This window comes from Aquarana catesbeiana, linkage group LG03 (assembly GCF_042186555.1).
Source record: "Aquarana catesbeiana isolate 2022-GZ linkage group LG03, ASM4218655v1, whole genome shotgun sequence".
Taxonomy (NCBI): domain Eukaryota; kingdom Metazoa; phylum Chordata; class Amphibia; order Anura; family Ranidae; genus Aquarana; species Aquarana catesbeiana.
The window spans coordinates 714,516,897-714,544,490 of NC_133326.1; the positions used below are offsets into that span (position 1 = coordinate 714,516,897).

Genomic DNA, 27,594 nt, shown 5'->3' on the forward strand with positions numbered 1-27,594 from the left:
TACTTCCTCTCATGGCCAAAACAGGACGTGAGAGGAAATCCATCCAAAGTGAAGTAATCCCTGGTTATCTCCAGAACTGTCCCGATTGGAAGATTTCTCCTCTATTACTGTTGTGGGGACAACTCATAATTTGGAATTTTCCTTTACTTTCAATTTCAGTGATAATGGTAAACTGGACAAATAGAGTGAATCTCTCTATTGGGAGCAAACTCAGATCAAAGTTCAGAGTCCCAAGATATGAAAACCCTTCTGACTGAGCTCTTTACAAGCTTTGTATTTAAGAAGCAACCTGAAAATGACTCATCACAATGGCTTACTCTGGGTCAATTTCAGAGTCTAAAGTTCCTCCAGTGAAGATATCCTGTAAGTCTGAATTCCCAGCGGGAAACCCGAACCCGACAATGTTGACCAGGTCCGAGGCAGAAGTATATGCCAACTCTGCCTGGCCCTGAACTCCTCCTTCACTGGAACTGTATTCTGAAATTCTCTCTAATGCAGCAGACTCCCTCTTTAGGTGCTTTCCTGCAGGACTTGCAGTCTCCTCATCACTCTTTTCTTGAGTGCTGCTCTGCTCCTTTCCCTCTATGCTGCCCTTGGTTTTCTGGCCAATGGGTCCCTCCATGCCAGACTCCTCCGTGTGTTCCTCCATGTCCTTAGTCTGGGCAGCAGGATGGCAAAGTGGGGTCCTTGAAGCCTTCTCCTCCTGGAATTTCTCAGGCTGGGGTTCAGGGTCCATCTTAATAGAAGCCACTGCTGGCATTGCAGCAGGCACCTGCTCTAGTTTCCCTCCTGATGCCTGGCAGCCAGAGCTACGATTCTTCACTACAGGTTCTTCCCCCAAAGGGTAAGAAAACCTCTTCTCCAACTCAGTAGCCCCAACAGTATTTCTCTTCCTATTTGTCACCCTTTGCCCTGAGGCTGTCTTAGCTGTGCCCCCCCTAGATGGCATGGTAGGGTCCTGCTCAAGTCTCAAGGATGACCTCTGGCCATCGCTCAAGACCATCCTAGTTAGGAATATTGCTAGTGATGCAGCAGCCCTTTGATTCACTTCCTTAGTAACATTTTGCTGAGTACCTTCTGCCTTCTCAGTAGGGTGTGCTGCAACAGCTTGCTCTTGGTTCTTGGCACTAGACATCCTCCCTGTGATGTCACCAGTCTCTGGGCAGATTTCTCCCATCTCCTGATTCCCCCCACATATCTTTATCCAACCTCTCCATACACCTAACCCAGCATGGAGGGGCTCAGTAAAGGTGGTGGTGAAGGTGTGGAGGTGTCGGATTGGGTCACACAGATCATAAAAGGAGATCCGCCCGGCCTTATAATCTAGATCTATCCAGACTCTATTACTGGAGATATTAGTGGACAAGGGGATCTTATTAATGTTGTGTGTCATCCTACGCTGACCACCATCCCAGTACAAACACCAGGACTTGTTATTACATCCAATCGCTGACTGTCTTCCTCTCCTTTCTATACTGGGGTAACACATCCCGACTATCCATTTATCTGATCCCCCGACATCCACTTCCCAGTAATGTCGCCCTGAGGAGAAACTCTGATTGCTTATCACCTGAGGATAAAACTGAAATCTCTCTGGTGTTTCTGGACGATTCTGATTTCTATCTGACCAGGATACAGTTTTCCTGTCATCTAAGATTTGTAAAGAATTATGAGCTGTGTTTACATCCATTAATATATCTGCAGCTTCCTGTATATAGAAGTCTACATTTACCCCTGTTATTATATCAGCTAAACCTGTGTGTAATGTGTGTGATATCTCAGCCACACCCAGACCCCCTCCATCATGGAGGAGTTTCTCATGTCTCTCTCTGTCCTCATTATTTCCATCCTCAGTATCAAACAAGTCACCTGTGTCTGATTCCTGTAAAACAGTCAGTGGATCCATCATGTTACACAGCTCCACAATGTGACGCATCTTCCTGGACAGCTCCTCCTTCTTTATTTCCAGATCCCGGATGGAAATGGAGACCCGATCTGTCCACCCGGAGATCTCCCTCAGGACTTTCTTCTCCAGGTCTCCCAGACGTCTCCTAAGATCTCTAAACAGGTCAGTGACTCTCTCGGTTTCACCAGCTGCTTTTTCTTCTACTTTCCTCCTGTATTCCTGCAGACTCTGGACTCTTTCCTCCGTCTCCTCTCTCTTTGTCAGAAGTTTCTGCAGAACATTCCTCAGTGTCTCCTTCTTCTTCTGAGAAGCCTCATCCAGTGACGCCATCTCATGTCCTTTATGTCCTCCAATCATAAAACAAGACACACAGATACAGGTATCATCCTCAGTGCAGTAATATTCCAGGATCTTCTTATGGACAGAACATTTCCTGCTCTCCATGGACAAGGTAGGATCAGTTAAAATGTGTTCTGGGGACTTTTTGTGGACTCTCAGGTGTTTATCACACAGAGAAACCTCACAGAGCAGACAGGATCTAACAGCAGGTACAGGATAGTCCACACAGTAAGTACAGAAGACCCCAAACTCCTCTTGATCTGGCTGAGAAGACAGGAAATTCTCCACTACATTACATTTCATGTTCCTCTGCAGTGCAGGATGATCCTGAAACCTCTCTCTGCATTCAGGACAGTAATATCCTCCAGACCCTTCCTGTGTATCCAGCACACGATCAATACAGACCCGGCAGAAGTTCAGACAGTGTCCACATCTCAGCTGTACAGGATATGTATCATTGTTCAGACAGATGGAACATTTCAGTTCGACAGATGCCATCGTACCCAGCAGAAGAGGAAATGATGGTGAAATTCTCCGACACTGAGGAAGAATGCAGTTGGGAGGGATCGCAATTAACGAGTCTGGGCCTGAGGGATAATATTTGAGACAAAGATAAGATCATAACAACTAACTTTAGGAAAGAATGAAAGCGCATGTGCCAATGTCCTGACATGCAGAGAATTATGATGGTATTCTTTAGACAGTAAATTCACTATACAAGAAGGTACAAAATGTAATACCTGTAAGGGATGAGCTGATGGAAGAATTAAAAGTTTAGTTGTTAAATGGAGAGGGATAGGGGAAGAGGGAGAGGAACCACACTCTTTTACAGCATGAAAACTAGCCAATTGAAGAACATAAAAGGTAATGTCCAAAACTGAGAAGGAGAAGCCAAAAAAGAGGAATTTTGACATACCTGTAAATTCCATATTTTGGAATACAGTAAAGGACACAGAGTGTTCATAGACCCTGGGTTATAGACTCTCACCTTCAGGTGACTGCACACTAGCAAGCTTTTGAGGGCACACCCACTGGGCGCCTCCCCTATAACCCTACCCCACTCTGTGAGTCTGCTGTTTTGTAGCAGGCAATACAGAGTAACCAAGGAATGGGAGGGAGAGTGGCCTGTGTCCCGTACTGTACTCCAAGATATAGATTTTACAGGTACGTTTTTTAAATTCTTTTCATTACAAGACACAGGCAAACATTCATAGATCCATGGACATCCCCAAGCAATGAATAAGTACAACAACAACAACGGTCAACAGACCCATGACTCAAATGCTGCTGCATCAGCAGAGGATTGAACATCCACCTGGTAGAACTTTGAGAAAGTATTAACAGAGGACCAGGTGAGCTATTGAATCCTGGTGCTGAAATGTCCAGGAAACTGTCAATGATCTGCTGGAATGGACATGTAAAAGTCCAGGGGGAGATTTCTCCTCGGGAGCGTAAGCTCTAGTGAACAGATTTCTTATCCTTTTCGGCATGATGGGTTCGAAAGCAGGGTGCCACATGCAAGGTCCTGAGGACAAGACTATTATCCCATTGATGGAGAAGACTGATACAACCTTGTCAAGGAAGGATGGTCTTGGCCGTAAGACAACCTTGTCTTTGTGAAGTATGAGAAATGGCTCCTTACAGGATAGAGCTGCCAACTCGGACATGTCTGACAGAGGTAAAAGCAGCCAAAAAAAAAAAAGAAGTCATCAAATGCCTCGTTTCCACCGAGCGGATCGGTTCGGGTCGGATCGGTTTGGAAGGCCTAGAATGGTCCGGCCTATTCAGGCGAGCGTTTCTACTGCAAGTCGGACCGTCAGGGGCCAAACGTGGGTTTAGAAAAAATGCCTAGCATGGCGTCACACGTCCACCAATCAGTGGAATGTATTGTAGCTCCGCCCTAACCGAACTGTTCCATTTTCTATGGCCCCACATCTGAAGCAGGACCCTGAATGGAACGGTTCGGTTCGGTTGTATGGGCCGCTTTCATAATGGAAACACCCAAAATAGCGTACCGTACCGAACCGATCCGCTCAGTGGAAACCAGACATAAGGGAATATCCCTGAAGAGATCAAAGAGTGCTTTCTGCAGGGCAGAGAGAACCAAGTTGAGATTACAAGGAAGCACAGGGTGCTGAAATTGAGGTATAATTTGAGATACCCCTAGAACAAAAGTTTTTACAAGGGCCAGCAAAGCCAGGGTCTTTCTTTAAGAGAATGGACAAGGCCAAGACCTGTCCTTTCAGAGTGATTAAGGCCAAGTTCTTGTCAAGACCTGATTGTAGGAAGGCCAAAATGTGAGGCACAGAGTGATCTCTGAGACTGAGATACCTATGTTCACATCAGGCAAAGAAGGTTTTCTAGGTATAATAGATCGTTCTGGAAGTGGCTTTCCTTGTTTTTAGCAAGGTAAGAATAACAGACTCAGAGAACCCTCTATCTTTTAGGAACTGGGCTTCATCACCAATGCCATTAAGCCAAAGACTGACAGCAGGATGAAACAGAGGTCCTGAGGTAGCAGATCTGGCCCATTTGGAAGATAGATGTCTGTGTAATAGGTTTTTCTGGGCCAGTTTTAGTGCAACGAGAATCATCTTTTTCCTCTCTGCTCTATCTTGTTCAGCAAGGCAGCCTTCAAAATGGATAGAATGTGTAGAATAGGCTAAGCTAAGACCAAGTAATTATCAAGGCATCCAAGGCCAACGCTAGAGGCAATCTAACTTGGTGAATCTCAAGTCCAGCTCTAACAATAGGGAAGTCTTTCCTTCCTTATCACTGGAAACTGATAACACATATTCTGGTCTTCCGGGCTGAGGTTGTCCGTTTTCCAGTTGTGCACTCCTGGGATGTGGACAGAAGGACAATAGCTTTCCATCCATGAGATTATCTGGTCTGATTTCTTCAGGGGTTGCATGACTCCTGGTGCCCCCTTGATGGTTGATGTGAGCCACAGCTGTTGCATTGTCTGACTGCACCTTGATTGGGTATTCTTGCATAAGGGAGTCCAGTGTTGCAGAGCCATTTATATTGTTTTGAGCACTGGGATGCTAATAGGGAGCTTGGCTTCCAGAGGTGACCATGTTCCCTGGACAATGAGGGACTGGAACACTCCTCCAGTTTCCAGTGATAAGGAAGGAAGGGCTTCCCAATTGTTAGAGCTGGGCTGGAGATCCACCAGGTTAGACAATTCCTTGCTTGGGCTGGACAGGAGAATGGGTAGGTTGAGAGAAGGAGCACACTTGTTCCAAGTAGACAATACGTTTTGTTGGAAAGGTTTTGAATGAAATTGGGTTAATAGTTCATGAGTCATGAAGGAGGTTACCATGAGACCTAGAACTGCCATGGAGAAACTCGACGTGGGATGTCTCTTTGACCTCAATTCTCTAGCGTAGGCTCTGAAATAAAGAATTGTGTTTTCTGGAAGGAAAAATATCTTTGTTTGGGATGTGTCCAGGATCAGACCTAAGTATTCCAGGTGAGGGGAAGGCTGGAGAGCAAATTTTTGAAAATTGATCATCCAACTAAAAGTCTAGATCATCTGAATTAACCTGCTGATATTTGCCAACAGCTGGGAGGGACACAAGTCCTTCAGAAGAAGGTCATATGGATAATCTGTGACCTGAATGCCTTGAGTTCTGAGGAGGTGCTGGAATACTTGTGAATGCTCTGGGAGCAAAGGATAGGCCAAACAGCAGTGTGGCAAACTGGAAATGATTGTCTGCCACTGCAAAGTGGCAGAGTGGAAAAGGTATCTTGGAGGCCTATGAATGCCCTGCCTTTCCCTTGTCTCAGTGAGGCAATTACCAACCTTGTAGATTCCATACAAAATTTTGGAATCTGAAGGTATTTGCTGAGGAATTTTAAGTCCAAAATAGAGTGAATACCTCCGTTGGGCTTTGGCACTATGAACAGGTTTGAATAAAATCTTTTGAACCTGTCTTGTGGGGATGCTGGCACAACTACTCCATGAGACAAAAAATGGTTGGGGGCAAATTTGCAAATCTGTCCTTGAACAGTCTTTGGTTGATCTGAGAGAATAATGTGAGGGAGTAGAGTAGTTTGTACCCCTTTGATTCCACCAATCAAACTCACTGGTCTTGGATGTCTGACCCAGAGAAGCAAACTGTAACAGATGTCCCCTCCCTCTTAGGAGTGAGGGTGCCACTTCATTGGGAAGAGGTATTTGTTGTAGACATGCTGGGCTTTGAGACCCAAGTCTTGTACCAAAGAGAAGAGCTGAACTTAGGACTAAAAGTTGAAGTCTGGTTGGAACAATTAGGTGCTCTGAGTTTTGCGGAGGTAAAGGGACCTGAAAAGGGGGGGTTGAAATCTTCTACTGTGAAAAGTAAAACATTCCCTCCTGTAATATTTTTTATGAATTTGTCAAGTGCCTCCCCAGACAGACATTTTCCTTGAAAAGGCATACATGTGAGGCATCTCTTACAGGCAGCTTCAGCTGTCCAGGCTTTTAGCCACAAGATTCTGCACACGATTTAGGCCATTCTAGAAATTTATCTCATGAGATAGAGCAGGGGTCTCCATACTTTCTAAACAAAGTGCCAGTTTACTGTTCTTTAGACAGGGGGGCCGGACTGTGGCCATTGATAGTAGAAAAGGTTCCAACATCAGTGGGAAAAAATAATGCCCCTTCGTGGGAGGAATTGTGCCCCATCACTGGTGTCATTGAGCCCTATTGTTGGTGTAATTGGGATAAATTGTGCCCCATTGTTGGTTTCAGTGGGATGAATTATGCCCCATTGCTGAAATCAGTGGATAAAACAGTGCCCCCAGTGCCGGATAAGAGCAAAGAAAGGGCCACATGTGGCCCCCGGACAGAAGTTTTGAGACCACGGTTCTAGGGCATCCACACAAAAATGCAAAACAGAAGGTTTGGGCTGAAACTGCTCTATTAAAGCAACATCCTAGAACACAGGATCATGTTGGTTGTCCAGTTAGCTGTAGTTTGACATACTGAAATTGCAGCGAGAGCTGGTTGCAGGGCTGGGCCTGCCAAAGTAAAGAGAGGGCTTTCAGAGCATCTCAATCTTTCAATCTTCAGAATTTTTGAATAAATGAACATCTTCAATAGGTACAGTGATATGTTTGTTAGGACTGATGGCAGGATCAACTACAGGAACATACTGATTTTGAGTGAACTCTTTTAACACTGAATAGAGTTTATCAAGGATTTTGAGAGGAGTAAAAATCCTTTCTGGAGTAATCTAATCGTCATAGGTTGCCCCTTATGTTTGTTTGTGAATGGGGAATGTTTTTGAGAGCTTTCCTGGAATCATTGTACCCAAAGGGACATGGTGAGATAGAGGAGAATCAAAGTGCACAATGCCAAGGCTTTTGATGATAGTGGTAAAGCTCATGGCCACATTAGCAAGCATATTGTGTGAAGCTCCCCCTTCGATTATATGGCAGTTTGGGGAAGAAAAAAAATCTTCTGTAGCTTCCTCCTCTACAGTGCATCCGGAAAGTATCCACAGTGCTTCACTTTTTCCACATTTTGTTATGTTACAGCCTTATTCCAAAATGGATTAAATTAATTTTCCTCAAAATACTACAAACAATACCCCATAATGACAACATCAAAGAAGTTTGTCTGAAATTTTTTCAAATTTATTAAAAATGAAAAAAATCCCATGTACATAAGTATTCACAGCCTTTGCCATGACACTCAAAATTGAGCTCAGGTGCATCCTGTTTCCACTGATCATCATTGAGATGTTTCTACAACTTGATTGAAGTCTACCTGTGGTAAATTCAGTTGATTGGACATGATTTGGAAAGGCACACATCTGTCTATATAAGGTCCCATAGTTAACAGTGTATGTCAGAGAACAAACCAAGCCATAAGGTCCAAGGAATTGTCTGTAGACCTCCGAGACAGGATTGTATAGAGTCACAGATCTGGGGAAAAGTAAAGAACCATTTCTGCAGCAATGAAGGTCCCAATGAGCACAGTGGCCTCCATCATTTGTAAATGAAAGAAATTTGGAACCATTCTGACTCTTCCTTGAGCAGGCTGCCTGGTCAAACTGAGCGATCGGGGGACAAGGGCCTTAGTTAGGGAGGTGACCAAGAACCCGATGGTCATTCTGTTATAACTACAGCATTTCTCTGTGGAGAGAGGTGAACCTTCCAGTACAACAACCATTTCTGCAGCACTCCACCAATCAGGCCTGTATGGTAGAGTGGCCAGATGGAAGGCACATGACATTCCACCTGGAGTTTGCCAAAAGGCACCTGAAGGACTCTCAGACCATGAGAAACAAAATGTTTTGGTCTGATGAAACAAAGATTGAACTCTTTTGCCTCAATGGCAAGCGTCATGTCTGGAGGAAACCAGGCACCGCTCATCACCTGGCCAATACCATCCCACAGTGAAGCATGGTGGTGGCAGCATCATGCTGTGGGGATGTTTTTCAGTGGCAGGAACTGGGAGACTAGTCAGGATCGTGGGAAAGATGAATACAGCAATGTACAGAGACATCCTTGATGAAAACCTGCTCCAGAGCGCTCTGGACCTCAGACTGGGGCGAAGATTCATCTTCCAACAGGACAACGACCCTAAGCACACAATCAAGATAACAAAGGAGTGGCTATGGGACAACTCTGTGAATGTCCTTGAGTGACCAAAGCCAGAGCTCAGACTTGAACCTGATTGAACATCTCTGGAGAGATCTGAAAATGGCTGTGCACCGACACTCCCCATCCAACCTGATGGAGCTTGAGAGGTCCTGCAAAGAAGAATGGGAGAAACTGCCCAAAAATAAGTGTGCCAAGCTTGTAGCATCATACTCAAAAAGACTTGTGGCTATAATTGGTGCCAAAGGTGCTTCACCAAAGTATTGAGCAAAGGCTATGTTCATGGGATTTTTTTATTTTTTAATACAAAGATTTCAAACAAACTTCTTTCACGTTGTCATTATGGGGGATTGTTTGTAGAAGTTGAGGCAAATAATGAATTTAATCTATTTTGGAATATGGCTGTAACATAACAAAATGTGGAAAAAGTGAAGCACTGTGAATACTTTCCGGATGCACTGTATATCCTCCTCATTCCCTTCTGTGTCTGCCTCGTCTAGGGCAGACATGTCGAGCTCTGACTCAGGTAGAGAAACAGGAGTAGGAGAAGATGAGTGGTTGTTTTTGAGCCCTGGGCAAAGATGGTTGTATTAAAGCCATTTCTTTTCCGAGGAAATATGACAATGATTGCACTGCAGTAACAAAAACTGCAGTGTTTATCCTCATGACACAACACAGGAAGCACCTCCATGGTTAACAGAGGACAGAATTAAAATTAGACTTGGGAAAGGTAACATTAATAAATCACCGGGACCAGATGGCTTGCACCCGAGGGTACTTAGGGAACTCAGTCAAGTAATTGCCAGACCATTGTTCCTAATTTTTACTGACAGTCTACTGACTGGAATGGTACCAGCTGATTGGAGAAAAGCCAATGTAACACCAATATCTAAAAAGGGCCCAAAATACATCCCTGGGAACTACAGACCAGTTATCCTGACATTAATAGTATGCAAGCTCTTGGAGGGGATGATAAGGGACAATATACACGATTTTAGTAATGAGAATGGTATCATTAGCAGTAATCAGCATGGATTCATGAAGAATCGTTCTTGCCAAACCAATCTATTAACCTTCTATGAGGAGGTGAGTTGCCATCTAGATAAAGGAAGGCCCGTAGACGTGGTGTATCTGGATTTCACAAAAGCATTTGACACAGTTCCTCATAAACGTTTACTGTACAAAGTAAGCTCCGTTGGCATGGACCATAGGGTGAGTACATGGATTGAAAACTGGCTACAAGGGTGAGTTCAGAGGGTGGTGATACAGGGGGTCCCCGGGTTACGAACAGGATAGGGACTGTAGGTTTGTTCTTAAGTCGAATTTGTTTGTAAGTCGGAACAGTACCTTTTTTAAGTGCAAATCTAGTCTCAGAGACAGGATGTAAACCCAAATCAACAGAGAAAGGCAACCGGATGGCAGAGGCGGCATGGTTAATTCAAATATGTTTTGTTTATTTTATTTTTTTACTTTTTAATCACTTTTTTTTATTTGTATTTATTTGTAGCTTGTCGTTTACTTTTTTTAAATTTTTGTATAATTTTCTTATTTTTAATATTATTTTTCTTATTCTTTACTTTTTTTAATTATTTTTTTTATTTTATTAATTTAATTATTACTGTATTTCTTATTTTTATTTTTTTTATCAATTTTTTTTTCACTTAACTTTATTGCTATCACACAGGAGGAAACAATTCCCTATGTGATAGCAATTGGAGGTGACAGGTTCTCTTTATTGACCCTGTCACCTCCAAAACAGGAGTCCAGGAGGGAAGCTGAGCACAGCTCTCCCCTCTCACTATTTTCACTGTATGGCACAGCAAGGAGATGGATGGTGAAAGCAGCCATCAGGGGCCAGGCAGGCCGGCCGGCCGGCCGGGCGGCGGTGCACCCTCGCGGGGCAGCGGCGTAGGAAAGACCGGGGATCCTGGAGGCTTCGTAGGCCGCACAAGGCCTCGGCCACGACGGGCAGTTTTAGCGGCCTGGCAGGCCACCGGACCATACCAGGCCTGTGGATGGGCAGGCAGGAGGACAAAGGGGACCCGCAGCCAAGCCAGGAACGGAGGAAAGGCTCAGGAGAGGAAGATTCGGCCAGCAGTGACGTCATTCGGGCCCCGTTCGTAAGTAGGGGTTGTTCGCAACTCGGATGTTCGTAAGTCGGGGACCCCCTGTAAATGGGGAATACTCAGAATGGTCAGGGGTGGGTAGTGGGGTCCCCCAGGGTTCTGTGCTGGGACCAATCCTATTTAATTTGTTCATAAACCACCTGGAGGATGGGATAAACAGTTCAATCTCTGAATTTGCGGACAGTACTAAGCTAAGCAGGGCAATAACTTCTCCGCAGGATGTGGAAACCTTGCAAAAAGACCTGAACAATTAAATGACAAATGAGGTTCAATGTAAAAAAAATGTAAAATAATGCATTTGGGTGGCAAAAACACGAATGCAATTAATACACTGGGGGGAGAACCTCTGGGGGAATCTAGGATGGAAAAGGACCTGGGGGTCCTAGTAGATGATAGGCTCAGTAATGGCATGCAATGCCAAGCTGCTGCTAACAAAGCAAACAGAATATTGGCATGCATTAAAAAGGGGATCAACTCAATCAACAATTGGAATTCAGGAGCAAGTAGACTGGGGATGAATCAGGGAACTTCTGGACTGTACTCTCATCTCCAACACGATTGCCCATAAGGGATGGAAGACAAGAGGGAAACCAATAGCGTAATACTGTTATATTTTAAATCTTGTAAAAACATACAAATGCCTGCTTACATTTAGTAGTGCCTTGTCCCGGCACTAGGGATGACCCGCATGAATGTTGGTGGGAGCACACGCTGTGGGATCGGAGTGCGTTTCCCTGCCACTGAAGCTCGGACCCGGAAGTGACGTGACCGGAATGCGCCTCGACGTACAGTCGCTTCCTGACGAGGTAGCATTACGAAACATAAATGAAAATCTTTAGCATTATTATCTTCAGTGTAAAGAACAAGGAGTCCTGGAAGTGATGGTTTGGCCCCCACAGAGCCCTGATCTCACCATTAATAGGGTCTGTCTGGGATGACATGAAGAGGCAGAAAGATTTGAGGCAGCCGACATCCACAGAAGACCTGTGCTTACTTCTCCAAGATGTCTTGAACAACCTACCTGCCGAGTTCCTTCAAAAGCTGTGTGCAGGTCTACCTAGAAGAACTGACGCTGGTTTGAAGGCAAAGGGCGGTCAGTCACCCCAAATGTTGATTTGGATTTCTCTTCTCTTCATTTACTTTCCATTTTGGTAATTGATAAAAATAAACTATTAACATTTCTATTTCTAAAAAGCATTCTTCATTTACAGCATTATCATCGCACCTGCCTAAAACGTTTGCATAACAGTGTAGATGAAGTAAAACATAACATTCCGTGTCAAAAGCTGTTCAGGCAAAAATAGATTTATAATAAAATATATTTCACAAATTATTCCACATAATATACAGGATATAAACATGTGATTTGGAATTCGCAGCGGGATCATATATATAATATACGAGGTCGGGAGGGGGGGGGATTCCGCCTGAGGGCGTGGTGATGTCAGCACGTTACCTCCTCATACGCGTTTCGTCACATATGACATTCTCAATGTCTTTTTGGGCTGATTGTTGATGCACTGTTCACGGAGCCATGGAACCTACGGTATCCACCTGAGAGCCTTATCACTCCCTATATCATCCTGGGGATCTTCTGCAAAGCAAAGGCCTGGTCTAGGTTAAAGGGGGGGGAAAAGGATCGGTCAGACTTGTTAGAGGGCCATGGTCGCCCAGCCCAGTATGAGAAGAGTGCCTCCCAAAGGTGCAGCCTTGGTAAGAGTGGAGTTCCCAGTCATGGCATGGTAATAGAACGTCCCACAGAACAGAACAATCCCCGATGTCAGCAGAGATCCCGCCTGGGAGGGGGTCAAACACACACAAAGCATTCAGAGTCACTGCATAGAATACACAAACACTGTACAGACACCAGATACTATACAGAGGGATGGGGAGTTCCAGGGGTGAGAGGAGATCACAGACGGGTATAAGGTGGGGAATTCCAAACACTGGAATATCAGTTCTGAGTGGAATGTCCTTTTAAATCATTTAACCACTTGACCTCTGGAGGGTTTTACCCCCCCCCTTCATCACCAGGCCATTTTTTGCTACTTTAACTGGTAATTCCGCGGTCATGCAACGCTGTACACAAATTAAAATTTATATCATTTTTTTTACACTAATAGAACTTTCTTTTGGTGGTATTTAATCACCTCCTGGGTTTTTATTTTTTTGTGATATATACAAAAAAAGTAATGAAAATTTTGAAAAAAAAAACATTTTCTGCTCCATTTCTTTGGTGAAAATAATATAATTTAATTATATTATTACCATTTCTTTTCACCAAAGAAATGGAGCAGAATTATTTTTTTCAACATTTGGCCATAAACACCCTTTTTTATCAAAAGGTAGGACATTTTGGTACCCTGGATTCCTTCAGGTCTTCTCTAAATGATTATTATCATGAATACTAATACTATGTATTAATATGTTATAGATGATCATATCCCCCTGAAGAAGATTAAATAGAATATTAAGATTGAAACACGTTGGGGGTTATCCTTAACAGCAGCATCCACAGATATATTGTTTGTATATTGCTTATTGTCAATGTCGTATTGGACATCCATTATGCAAAAATGTGTGTACCAGAGCTCTTGTTGTTGTTCCTCTTTGTTTATGTATCTCCCCTTCTCCTTTTTTTCCTTATATGATATTGCTCTTTATTTGATGACGATTTTTTATATAAATTTAAAATAAAATAATATAATATTTTTATACAAAACAAGTATTTTATTACTTGAAAGCTGCATATATAGGCCCCTGGGAGTAGTTAGTCTCATTCCATATATTTTATTGGGCTAGCAGCACTTTGTCTACAACCAGGGGAGGTGGGTCCCGCTTTTTGTTCAATGGTTTTCAACATTTTTTTACAAATAAATATGTAAAAATACTTTGTAGAACCTCCTTTCTCTGCAATTACAGCTGCAAATCTTTTTGGGGATGTCTCTACCAGCTTTGCACATTTAGAGAGGGACATTTTTGCCCTTTTTCTTTGCAAAATATCTCAAGCTCTGTCAGATTGGATGGAGAGCGTCTGTGAACAGCAATTTTCAAGTCTTGCCACAAATTCTCAATTGGATTTAGGTCTGGACTTTGACTGGGCCATTCTAACACATGAATATGCTTTGATCTAAACCATTCAATTGTAGCTCTGGCTGTATGTTTAGGGTCGTTGTCCTGCTGGAAGGTGAACCTCCACCCCAGTCTCAAGTCTTTTGCAGACTCTAACAGGCTTTCTTCTAAGATTGTCCTGTATTTGGCTCCATCCATCTTCCTATCAACTCTGACCAGCTTCCCTGTCCCTGCTGAAGAAAAGCATACCTACAACATGATGCTGCCACCACCATGTTTCACGGTGGGGATGGTGTGTTCAGGGTGATGTGCAGTGTTAGTTTTCCACCACACATAGCGTTTTACTTTTAGGCCAAAAAGTTCAATTTTGGTCTCATCTGACCAGATCACCTTCTTCCACATGTTTGCTGTGTCCTCCACATGGCTTCTCGCAAACTGCAAACAGGACTTCTTATGACTTTCTTTCAACAATTACTTTCTTCTCACCACTCTTCCATAAAGACCAGATTTGTGGAGAACACGACTAATAGTTGTCCTGTGGACAGATTCTGAGCTGTGGATCTCTGCAGCTCCTCCAGAGTTACCATGGACCTCTTGGCTGCTTCTCTGATGAATGCTCTCCTTGCCCGGCCCGTCAGTTTAGGTGGATGGCCATGTCTTGGTAGGTTTGCAATTGTGCCATACTCTTTCCATTTTCGGATTATGGATTGAACAGAGCTCTGTGAGATGTTCAAAGCTTGGGATATTTTTTAATAACCTAACGCTGCTTTATACTTCTCCACAACTTTATCCCTGACCTTTCTGGTGTGTTCCTTGGCCTTCATGATACTGTTTGTTCACTAAGGTTATCTAACAAACCTCTGAGGGCTTCACAGAACAGCTGTATTTATACTGAGATTAAATTACACACAGGTGGACTCTATTTACTAATTAGGTGACTTCTGAAGGCAATTGGTTCCAATAGATTTTAGTTAGGGGTATCAGACTAAAGGGGGCTGAATACAAATGTACCCCACACTTTTCACATATTTATTTGTAAAAAAAAATGTTGAAAAACATTTATTGTTTTCCTTCCACTTCACAATTATGTGCCACTTTGTGTTTGTCTATCACATAAAATCCCAATAAAATACAGTTACGTTTTTTGGTTGTAACATGACAAAATGTGTAAAATTTCAAGGGGTATTAATGCTTTTTCAAGGCACTGTATATCTGAAAATTGATCAATCCTGAATGCACTGACGGTCGATCTCATTTCTTGAGACCTGAAAACGCCAGGACAGTACAAATACCCATCAAAATACTTTTTTTTTTCTGTAAATAGTCACTAGTGCTGCACAGCATCATCATATGACTGATGCAGTGGTGATTAGGGACACTGACTGATGAAAACATGTAAAAAAAAAAAAAATTAACTTTTTAATTAATTTTAAATTTTTTCTTTTTTTTTTTTACATTTAATTTTCTTTTTTTTTTTCTTTTTTTGCATGCTCTCATCAGAGTGCTTTACTATTGTGATCTGAGATTGGCTAAAGCTAATCACATGGTATGTGGTGCTGTGATTGGCCCAGGAACTATGTGATAGCTGTGGGCAAGTACCCAGGCGCCATGATCCACTGTGTCCAAGTGCCAGTACGTCGCAGTGCCTGTAGCTCCCACTCGCTCTCAGTACAAGTACTGCGGGCAGGTGGCAAATGGTTAATGGCAATTTAGTCATTGACCTACCAGCAGAGGGCGCCTGCAGTGCGGCACAGCCAATAAGGCCAGGCTGTGCAGGAAATGGTATTGGTTCCCGGTTACAAACAGCTGGAAGGAGACAGAAGTATAAATGATTAGGAAATCCTCTTCACTATTGTTATAAGAAATATAAAGATTACAGCAGAAATCAGCTATCATGTAGTTGACTCATTAAAACACCCCCCCTCCATGTACATTGCAGGGAATTCAACAAACTTTGTTGCTGATTCCAAACCTCTTGTTATTCTGAAGAAATAACGGTTTTTATTTCTCTGTGTCCATGTGCTGAGTGAATGTGAATGGGAGTGAATTTATCATTATCAATCAGCTGCTGCACTTGCAGGGTTCTAATGAAGAAAGTATAAAACTCGGAGGAGGGGCTGGTTGTGTATCACTAGCTTGTTGGATCTACTACAGACTGGTATAAGACTCGGAGGAGGGGATGGAGGGGAGGTGATATCTCTCTGGATGTATGACAGGTGGGTATAAGACTCGGAGGAGGGGATGGAGGGGAGGTGATATCTCTCTGGATGTATGACAGGTGAGTATAAGACTCGGAGGAGGGGATGGAGGGGAGCGGATATCTCTCTGGATGTATGACAGGTGAGTATAAGACTCGGAGGAGGGGATGGAGGGGAGCGGATATCTCTCTGGATGTATGACAGGTGAGTATAAAAGACTCGGAGGAGGGGATGGAGGGGAGCGGATATCTCTCTGGATGTATGACAGGTGAGTATAAGACTCGGAGGAGGGGATGGAGGGGAGCGGATATCTCTCTGGATGTATGACAGGTGAGTATAAGACTCGGAGGAGGGGATGGAGGGGAGCGGATATCTCTCTGGATGTATGACAGGTGTGTATAAGACTCGGAGGAGAAGATGGAGGGGAGCGGATATCTCTCTGGATGTATGACAGGTGTGTATAAGACTCGGAGGAGGGGATGGAGGGGAGGTGATATCTCTCTGGATGTATGACAGGTGAGTATAAGACTCGGAGGAGGGGGAGGAGGGGAGCGGATATCTCTCTGGATGTATGACAGGTGTGTATAAGACTCGGAGGAGGGGATGGAGGGGAGGTGATATCTCTCTGGATGTATGACAGGTGAGTATAAGACTCGGAGGAGGGGATGGAGAGGAGGTGATATATCTCTGGATGTATGACAGGTGGGTATAAGACTCAGGGGAGGGGATGGAGGGGAGGTGATATATCTCTGGATGTATGACAGGTGAGTATAAGACTCAGGGGAGGGGATGGAGGGGAGGTGATATATCTCTGGATGTATGACAGGTGAGTATAAGACTCGGAGGAGGGGATGGAGGAGAGGTGATATCTCTCTGGATGTATGACAGGTGAGTATAAGACTCGGAGGAGGGGATGGAGGGGAGGTGATATCTCTCTGGATGTATGACAGGTGAGTATAAGACTCGGAGGAGGGGATGGAGGGGAGGTGATATATCTCTGGATGTATGACAGGTGGGTATAAGACTCAGGGGAGGGGATGGAGGGGAGGTGATATCTCTCTGGATGTATGACAGGTGAGTATAAGACTCGGAGGAGGGGATGGAGGGGAGGTGATATCTCTCTGTATGTATGACAGGTGAGTATAAGACTCGGAGGAGGGGATGGAGGGGAGCGGATATCTCTCTGGATGTATGACAGGTGGGTATAAGACTCGGAGGAGGGGATGGAGGGGAGGTGATATATCTCTGGATGTATGACAGGTGAGTATAAGACTCAGGGGAGGGGATGGAGGGGAGGTGATATATCTCTGGATGTATGACAGGTGAGTATAAGACTCGGAGGAGGGGATGGAGGGGAGGTGATATATCTCTGGATGTATGACAGGTGAGTATAAGACTCGGAGGAGGGGATGGAGGGGAGGTGATATATCTCTGGATGTATGACAGGTGAGTATAAGACTCAGGGGAGGGGATGGAGGGGAGGTGATATATCTCTGGATGTATGACAGGTGGGTATAAGACTCGGAGGAGGGGATGGAGGGGAGGTGATATATCTCTGGATGTATGACAGGTGAGTATAAGACTCAGGGGAGGGGATGGAGGGGAGGTGATATATCTCTGGATGTATGACAGGTGAGTATAAGACTCGGAGGAGGGGATGGAGGGGAGGTGATATATCTCTGGATGTATGACAGGTGGGTATAAGACTCAGGGGAGGGGATGGAGGGGAGGTGATATCTCTCTGTATGTATGACAGGTGAGTATAAGACTCGGAGGAGGGGATGGAGGGGAGCGGATATCTCTCTGGATGTATGACAGGTGAGTATAAGACTCGGAGGAGGGGATGGAGGGGAGCGGATATCTCTCTGGATGTATGACAGGTGTGTATAAGACTCGGAGGAGGGGATGGAGGGGAGCGGATATCTCTCTGGATGTATGACAGGTGAGTATAAGTCTCAGAGGAGGGGATGGAGGGGAGGTGATATCTCTGGATGTATGACAGGTGAGTATAAGACTCGGAGGAGGGGATGGAGGGGAGGTGATATCTCTCTGGATGTATGACAGGTGTGTATAAGACTCGGAGGAGGGGATGGAGGGGAGGTGATATCTCTCTGGATGTATGACAGGTGAGTATAAGACTCGGAGGAGGGGATGGAGGGGAGGTGATATCTCTCTGGATGTATGACAGGTGAGTATAAGTCTCAGAGGAGGGGATGGAGGGGAGGTGATATCTCTGGATGTATGACAGGTGAGTATAAGACTCGGAGGAGGGGATGGAGGGGAGGTGATATCTCTCTGGATGTATGACAGGTGTGTATAAGACTCGGAGGAGGGGATGGAGGGGAGGTGATATCTCTCTGGATGTATGACAGGTGAGTATAAGACTCGGAGGAGGGGATGGAGGGGAGGTGATATCTCTCTGGATGTATGACAGGTGAGTATAAGTCTCAGAGGAGGGGATGGAGGGGAGGTGATATCTCTGGATGTATGACAGGTGAGTATAAGACTCGGAGGAGGGGATGGAGGGGAGGTGATATCTCTCTGGATGTATGACAGGTGAGTATAAGACTCAGAGGAGGGGATGGAGAGGAGTCGATATCTCTCTGGATGTATGACAGGTGAGTATAAGTCTCAGAGGAGGGGATGGAGGGGAGGTGATATCTCTGGATGTATGACAGGTGAGTATAAGACTCAGAGGAGGGGAAGGGGGGGGGGAGCCAAATACTAAAGTTTTGTAACACTATAATCATTCAATTAATTTCTGCCAAAATTCTACAGACAGTATTACAAAATGAAAACCGCATTGGGGACGCCTCACCTCTTTCAGGTATTCATCCCGGTTGCTGCTTCTGCATCCTGCAAGGGACACAAAATTACATAAACTTCAGATGATTAACCAATACAAGTTACCGGGTGGGCAGTGAAGGAGTGGAGATATGTTGGTGTGTGTATACAGTATATAACATCTAGAAAAGAGTTTAATTTTCTAAGAGACTGACATGGAAAGAACAGGAGAGACTAGGCAAGGGAAGAATAGAAGAGTCCAGATACAAAAAGAATAGGAGACCCTAGGCACAGGAAGAATAAGAGAGCCTAGATACAGAAACAATAGGAAAGCCTAGGCCGAGAAGAATGACCCCCAATAGACCCGTCATGGCTGACAATGGCCAGGAAAAATGGCCTCCAATAGACCCATCGTGGCTGACAATGACCCCCAATAGACCCGTTATGGATGACAAGGACAGGGAAAAATGACCCCCAATAGACCCGTCATGGCTGACAATGGCAGGGAAGAATGACCCCAATAGATCCGTCAAGGCTGACAACGTCAGGAAGAATGACCCCCAATAGACCTATAGACCTGTCATGGCTAACAACGGCAAGGAAGAATGACCCCCAATAGACACGTCATGGCTGACAATGGCCAGGAAGAATGGCCTCCAATAGACCCGCCGTGGCTGACAATGGTCAGGGAAAAATTACCCCCAATAGACCCATCATGGCTGACAATGGCAGGGAAGAATGACCCCCAATAGACCCGTCATGGCTGATGAAGACCCCCAATAGACCCTTCATGGCTGACAATGACCGGCAAGAATGGCCTCTAATAGACCCGTCATGGCTGACAATGGCCAGGAAAAATGACCCCCAATAGACCCGTCATGGCTGACAATGGCAGGGAAGAATGACCCCCAATAGACCTGTTTTGGCTGACAATGGCTGGGAAGAATGACCCCAAATAGACCCGTCATGGCTGACAATGGTCAGGAAGAATGGCCTCCAATAGACCTGTCGTGGCTGACAATGACCCCCAATAGACCCGTTACGGCTGACAAGGACAGGGAAAAATGACCCCCAATAGACCCGTCATGGCTGACAATGGCAGGGAAGAATGACCCCCAATAGACCCGTCATGGCTGATGAAGACCCCCAATAGACCCTTCATGGCTGACAATGACCGGCAAGAATGGCCTCTAATAGACCCGTCATGGCTGACAATGGCCAGGAAAAATGACCCCCAATAGACCCGTCATGGCTGACAATGACTTCCAATAGACCCGTCGTGGCTGACAATGACCAGGAAGAATGGCAGTCAATGACCCCCAATAGACCCATCATGGCTGACAATGGCCGGGAAGAATGACCCCCAATAGACCCGTCATGGCTGACAATGACCCCCAATAGACCCACCAGGGCTGACAATGGCCAGGAAAAATGACCCCCAATAGACCCATCATGGCTGACAATGGCCAGGAAGAATGACCCCCAATAGCCCCCTCATGGCTGACAACACCCGGGAAGAATGACCCCAATAGACCTGTCATGGCTGACAACGGCCGGGAAGAATGACCCCCAATAAACCCGTCATGGCTGACAACGTCCGGGAAAAATGACCCCAATAGACCTGTCATGGCTGACAATGGCTGGGAAGAATGACCCCCAATAGCCCCCTCATGGCTGACAACACCCGGGAAGAATGACCCCAATAGACCTGTCATGGCTGACAACGGCCGGGAAGAATGACCCCCAATAAACCCGTCATGGCTGACAACGTCCGGGAAAAATGACCCCAATAGACCTGTCATGGCTGACAATGGCTGGGAAGAATGACCCCCAATAGACCCATCATGACTGACAATGGCCAGGAAAAAAGGCCTCCAATAGACCCGTCATGGCTGACAATGACAGGGAAAAATGACCCCCAATAGACCCGTTATGGCTGACAATGGCGGGGAAGAATGACCCCCAATAGACCCGTCATAGCTGATAATGGCCAGGAAGAATGGCCTCCAATAGACCCGTCATGGCTTACAATGACCCCCAATAGACCCGTTATGGCTGACAAGAATAGGGAAAAATGACCCCCAATAGACCCGTCATGGCTGACAATGGCAAGGAAGAATGACCCCCAATAGACCCATCATGGCTGACAATGGCCGGGAAGAATGACCCCCAATAGACCCGTCATGGCTAAAAATGGCTGGGAACAATGACCCCCAACAGACCCATCATGGCTGATGAAGACCCCCAATAGACCCTTCATGGCTGACAATGACCGGCAAGAATGGCCTCTAACAGACCCGTCATGGCTGACAATGGCCAGGAAAAATGACCCCCAATAGACCCATCATGGCTGACAATGGCCAGAAAGAATGACCCCCAATAGACCCGTTATGGCTGACAATGACCCCCAATAGACCCATCATGACTGACAATAGCCGGGAAGAATGACCCCCAATAGACCTGTCATGGCTGACAATGACCCCCAATAGACCCATCATGGCTGATAATGGCCAGGAAGAATGACCCCCAATAGATCCCTCATGGCTGACAACACCTGGGAAGAATGACCCCAATAGACCTGTCATGGCTGACAATGGCAGGGAAGAATGACCCCAATAGATCCGTCAAGGCTGACAACGTCAGGAAGAATGACCCCCAATAGACCTATAGACCTGTCATGGCTAACAACGGCAAGGAAGAATGACCCCCAATAGACACGTCATGGCTGACAACATCCGGGAAAAATGACCCCAATAGACCCATCTTGGCTGACAATGGCTGGGAAGAATGACCCCCAATAGACCCGTCATGGCTGACAATGGCCAGGAAGAATGGCCTCAAATAGACCCGTCGTGGCTGACAATGGTCAGGGAAAAATGACCCCCAATAGACCCATCATGGCTGACAATGGCAGGGAAGAATGACCCCCAATAGACCCGTCATGGCTGATGAAGACCCCCAATAGACCCTTCATGGCTGACAATGACCGGCAAGAATGGCCTCTAATAGACCCGTCATGGCTGACAATGGCCAGGAAAAATGACCCCCAATAGACCCGTCATGGCTGACAATGGCAGGGAAGAATGACCCCCAATAGACCTGTTTTGGCTGACAATGGCTGGGAAGAATGACCCCAAATAGACCCGTCATGGCTGACAATGGTCAGGAAGAATGGCCTCCAATAGACCTGTCGTGGCTGACAATGACCCCCAATAGACCCGTTACGGCTGACAAGGACAGGGAAAAATGACCCCCAATAGACCCGTCATGGCTGACAATGGCAGGGAAGAATGACCCCCAATAGACCCGTCATGGCTGATGAAGACCCCCAATAGACCCTTCATGGCTGACAATGACCGGCAAGAATGGCCTCTAATAGACCAGTCAAGGCTGACAATGGCCAGGAAAAATGACCCCCAATAGACCCGTCATGGCTGACAATGACTTCCAATAGACCCGTCGTGGCTGACAATGACCAGGAAGAATGGCAGTCAATGACCCCCAATAGACCCATCATGGCTGACAATGGCCGGGAAGAATGACCCCCAATAGACCCGTCATGGCTGACAATGACCCCCAATAGACCCACCAGGGCTGACAATGGCCAGGAAGAATGACCCCCAATAGACCCATCATGGCTGACAATGGCCAGGAAGAATGACCCCCAATAGCCCCCTCATGGCTGACAACACCCGGGAAGAATGACCCCAATAGACCTGTCATGGCTGACAACGGCCGGGAAGAATGACCCCCAATAAACCCGTCATGGCTGACAACGTCCGGGAAAAATGACCCCAATAGACCTGTCATGGCTGACAATGGCTGGGAAGAATGACCCCCAATAGCCCCCTCATGGCTGACAACACCCGGGAAGAATGACCCCAATAGACCTGTCATGGCTGACAACGGCCGGGAAGAATGACCCCCAATAAACCCGTCATGGCTGACAACGTCCGGGAAAAATGACCCCAATAGACCTGTCATGGCTGACAATGGCTGGGAAGAATGACCCCCAATAGACCCATCATGACTGACAATGGCCAGGAAAAAAGGCCTCCAATAGACCCGTCATGGCTGACAATGACAGGGAAAAATGACCCCCAATAGACCCGTTATGGCTGACAATGGCGGGGAAGAATGACCCCCAATAGACCCGTCATAGCTGATAATGGCCAGGAAGAATGGCCTCCAATAGACCCGTCATGGCTTACAATGACCCCCAATAGACCCGTTATGGCTGACAAGAATAGGGAAAAATGACCCCCAATAGACCCGTCATGGCTGACAATGGCAAGGAAGAATGACCCCCAATAGACCCATCATGGCTGACAATGGCCGGGAAGAATGACCCCCAATAGACCCGTCATGGCTAAAAATGGCTGGGAACAATGACCCCCAACAGACCCATCATGGCTGATGAAGACCCCCAATAGACCCTTCATGGCTGACAATGACCGGCAAGAATGGCCTCTAACAGACCCGTCATGGCTGACAATGGCCAGGAAAAATGACCCCCAATAGACCCATCATGGCTGACAATGGCCAGAAAGAATGACCCCCAATAGACCCGTTATGGCTGACAATGACCCCCAATAGACCCATCATGACTGACAATAGCCGGGAAGAATGACCCCCAATAGACCTGTCATGGCTGACAATGACCCCCAATAGACCCATCATGGCTGATAATGGCCAGGAAGAATGACCCCCAATAGATCCCTCATGGCTGACAACACCTGGGAAGAATGACCCCAATAGACCTGTCATGGCTGACAATGACTCCCAATAGACCAGTCATGGCTGACAATGACTCCCAATAGACCAGTCATGGCTGACAATGACTGGGAAGAATGTCCTTCAATAGACCCGTCATGGCTGACAATGTCTGGGAAGAATGACCTCCAATTGACCCGTCATGGCTGAAAATGACCCCCAATAGACACGTCATGGCTGACAATGGCCGGGAAGAATGACCCCCAATAGACCTGTTATGGCTGACAATGACCCCCAATAGACCCATCATGGCTGACAATGACAGGGAAAAATGACCCCCAATAGACCCATTATGGCTGACAATGGCGGGGAAGAATCACCCCCAATAGACCCGTCATGGCTGACAATGGCCAGGAAGAATGGCCTCCAATAGACCCGTCATGGCTTACAATGACCCCCAATAGACCCGTTATGGCTGACAAGAATAGGGAAAAATGACCCCCAATAGACCCATCATGGCTGACAATGGCCGGGAAGAATGACCCCCAATAGACCCGTCATGGCTAACAATGGCTGGGAACAATGACCCCCAACAGACCCATCATGGCTGATGAAGACCCCCAATAGACCCTTCATGGCTGACAATAACCAGCAAGAATGGCCTCTAACAGACCTGTCATGGCTGACAATGGCCAGGAAAAATTACCCCCAATAGACCCGTCGTGGCTGACAATGACTTCCAATAGAGCCGTCGTGGCTGACAATGACCGGGAAGAATGGCCGTCAATAAACAGGTAATGGCTGGCAATGACCCCTAATAGACCCATCATGGCTGACAATGGCCAGAAAGAATGACCCCCAATAGACCAGTTATGGCTGACAATGACCCCCAATAGACCCATCATGGCTGACAATGGCCAGAAAGAATGACCCCCAATAGACCCGTTATGGCTGACAATGACCCCCAATAGACCCATCATGGCTGACAATAGCCGGGAAGAATGACCCCCAATAGACCTGTCATGGCTGACAATGACCCCCAATAGACCCATCATGGCTGATAATGGCCAGGAAGAATGACCCCCAATAGATCCCTCATGGCTGACAACACCCGGGAAGAATGACTCCAATAGACCTGTCATGGCTGACAATGACTCCCAATAGACCAGTCATGGCTGACAATGACTGGGAAGAATGTCTTTCAATAGACCCGTAATGGCTGAAAATGACCCCCAGTAGACCCATCATGTCTGACAATGGCCGAGAAGAATGGCCTCTAATAGACCCATCATGGCTGACAATGGCCAGGAAAAATGACCCCCAATAGACCCGTCATGGGTGACAATGACCCCCAATAGACCCGTCATGGCTGACAATGACCCCCAATAGACCCGTCATGGCTAACAATGACCCCCAATAGACCCGTCATGGCTGACAATGACCCCCAATAGACCCGTCATGGCTGACAATGGTTGGGAAGGATGACCCCCAATAGACCCGTCATGGCTGACAATGTCTGGGAAGAATGACCCCCAATTGACCCGTCATGGCTGACAATGACCCTCAATAGACGCGTCATGGCTGACAATGGCCGGGAAGAATGACCCCCAATAGACCCGTCATGGCTGACAATGGCTGGGAAGAATGACCCCCAATAGACCCGTCATGGCTGACAATGGCCGGGAAGAATGACCCCCAATAGACCCGTCATGGCTGACAATGGCCGGGAAGAATGACCCCCAATAGACCCGTCATGGCTGACAATGGCCGGGAAGAATGACCCCCAATAGACCCGTCATGGCTGACAATGGCCGGGAAGAATGACCCCCAATAGACCCGTCATGGCTGACAATGGCCGGGAAGAATGACCCCCAATAGACCTGTTATGGCTGACAATGACCCCCAATAGACCCATCATGGCTGATAATGGCTGGGAAGAATGACCCCCAATAGACCTGTCATGGCTGACAATGGCCGGGAAGAATGACCCCCAATTGACCCGTCATGGCTGACAATGACCCCCAATAGACCCATCATGGCTGATAATGGCTGGGAAGAATGACCCCCAATAGACCCGTCATGGCTAACAATGACCCCCAATAGACCCGTCATGGCTGACAATGACCCCCAATAGACCCGTCATGGCTGACAATGGTTGGGAAGGATGACCCCCAATAGACCCGTCATGGCTGACAATGTCTGGGAAGAATGACCCCCAATTGACCCGTCATGGCTGACAATGACCCCCAATAGACGCGTGATGGCTGACAATGGCCGGGAAGAATGACCCCCAATAGACCCGTCATGGCTGACAATGGCCGGGAAGAATGACCCCCAATAGACCCGTCATGGCTGACAATGGCCGGGAAGAATGACCCCCAATAGACCCGTCATGGCTGACAATGGCCGGGAAGAATGACCCCCAATAGACCTGTTATGGCTGACAATGACCCCCAATAGACCCATCATGGCTGATAATGGCTGGGAAGAATGACCCCCAATAGACCTGTCATGGCTGACAATGACCCCCAATAGACCCATCATGGCTGACAATGGCCGGGAAGAATGACCCCCAATAGACCCGTCATGGCTAACAATGACCCCCAATAGACCCGTCATGGCTGACAATGACCCCCAATAGACCCGTCATGGCTGACAATGGTTGGGAAGGATGACCCCCAATAGACCCGTCATGGCTGACAATGTCTGGGAAGAATGACCCCCAATTGACCCGTCATGGCTGACAATGACCCCCAATAGACGCGTCATGGCTGACAATGGCCGGGAAGAATGACCCCCAATAGACCCGTCATGGCTGACAATGGCCGGGAAGAATGACCCCCAATAGACCCGTCATGGCTGACAATGGCCGGGAAGAATGACCCCCAATAGACCCGTCATGGCTGACAATGGCCGGGAAGAATGACCCCCAATAGACCTGTTATGGCTGACAATGACCCCCAATAGACCCATCATGGCTGACAATGGCCGGGAAGAATGACCCCCAATAGACCCGTCATGGCTGACAATGACCCCCAATAGACCCATCATGGCTGACAATGGCCGGGAAGAATGACCCCCAATAGACCCGTCATGGCTGACAATGACCCCCAATAGACCCGTCATGGCTGACAATGACCTGGACCTTGCAGGGTGGGTCTGGCAGTAAAGGTAGTGCGCATAGACCGTGTCCCCACTGGGCTGATTTATTCTCCCTGTCACTTGGTGTCACCGGAATAAAAGGTGATGGGAAATCCAGACACTGTAAGTTGTCACCGAAACAAAAAAAGAGGAATCTTCTGATGGGGACACCAGTTCGGTGTAAACACAAATACTGTTTGGTATATGGAGCACCTCCACAGTGTTGTCACTTTAAATGTGTGTGCAGCCATTTTTTAAAGGCACAGTGCACAGAATAATATAAGAAGTTCCTATAACCCCTCACACCCCCTGTATATATACATAATGGGGTGACTTCCGGGCTCAGCACTCTCCCATCCCCCCCTCTGTCTCACCATGGACTCTATAAGTTCCCAGACTGACAGCCAGGGCCCCTGACACAGCCCCGACCCTCCCCCACACTCTGCCCGACATCGCCATCTTGCTACTCCGCTGCCCGGGCACGCCCACTCCCTCAGCCCCGCCCCAAACGTAAAATTCTCCTCAGGAATGCTCAGAGATGACGTCACGTGATCGCATTGCGGGCTCCATCCTGTTTCTGTCCTTTTATCTGAGGAGGACGCTGCTAGTATAGGAGTTGCCGCCGCCATCTTGGATGTGGGCACTTGCCCTTCCGCGTACAATACTGCGCTGTCTCTGTATATAAGAAATGACAATGGGTGTGTGGAGGAGGGGCGGTGTC

General features: G+C 46.7%; 1 protein-coding gene across 1 annotated transcript; it reads right to left on the reverse strand.

Annotated features, from left to right (window-relative positions):
- Positions 1 to 12,254: 12,254 nt before the first annotated feature.
- Positions 12,255 to 27,362, reverse strand: TMEM256 (transmembrane protein 256). The gene is made up of 4 exons (XM_073623174.1): positions 27,248 to 27,362; positions 19,054 to 19,091; positions 15,763 to 15,843; positions 12,255 to 12,761 (listed from the first exon to the last, which is right to left on the reverse strand). The coding sequence occupies exons 1-4, from the start codon at positions 27,330 to 27,332 to the stop codon at positions 12,618 to 12,620; spliced, it is 348 nt and encodes a 115-aa protein (XP_073479275.1). The 5' UTR covers positions 27,333 to 27,362; the 3' UTR covers positions 12,255 to 12,617.
- Positions 27,363 to 27,594: the final 232 nt, after the last annotated feature.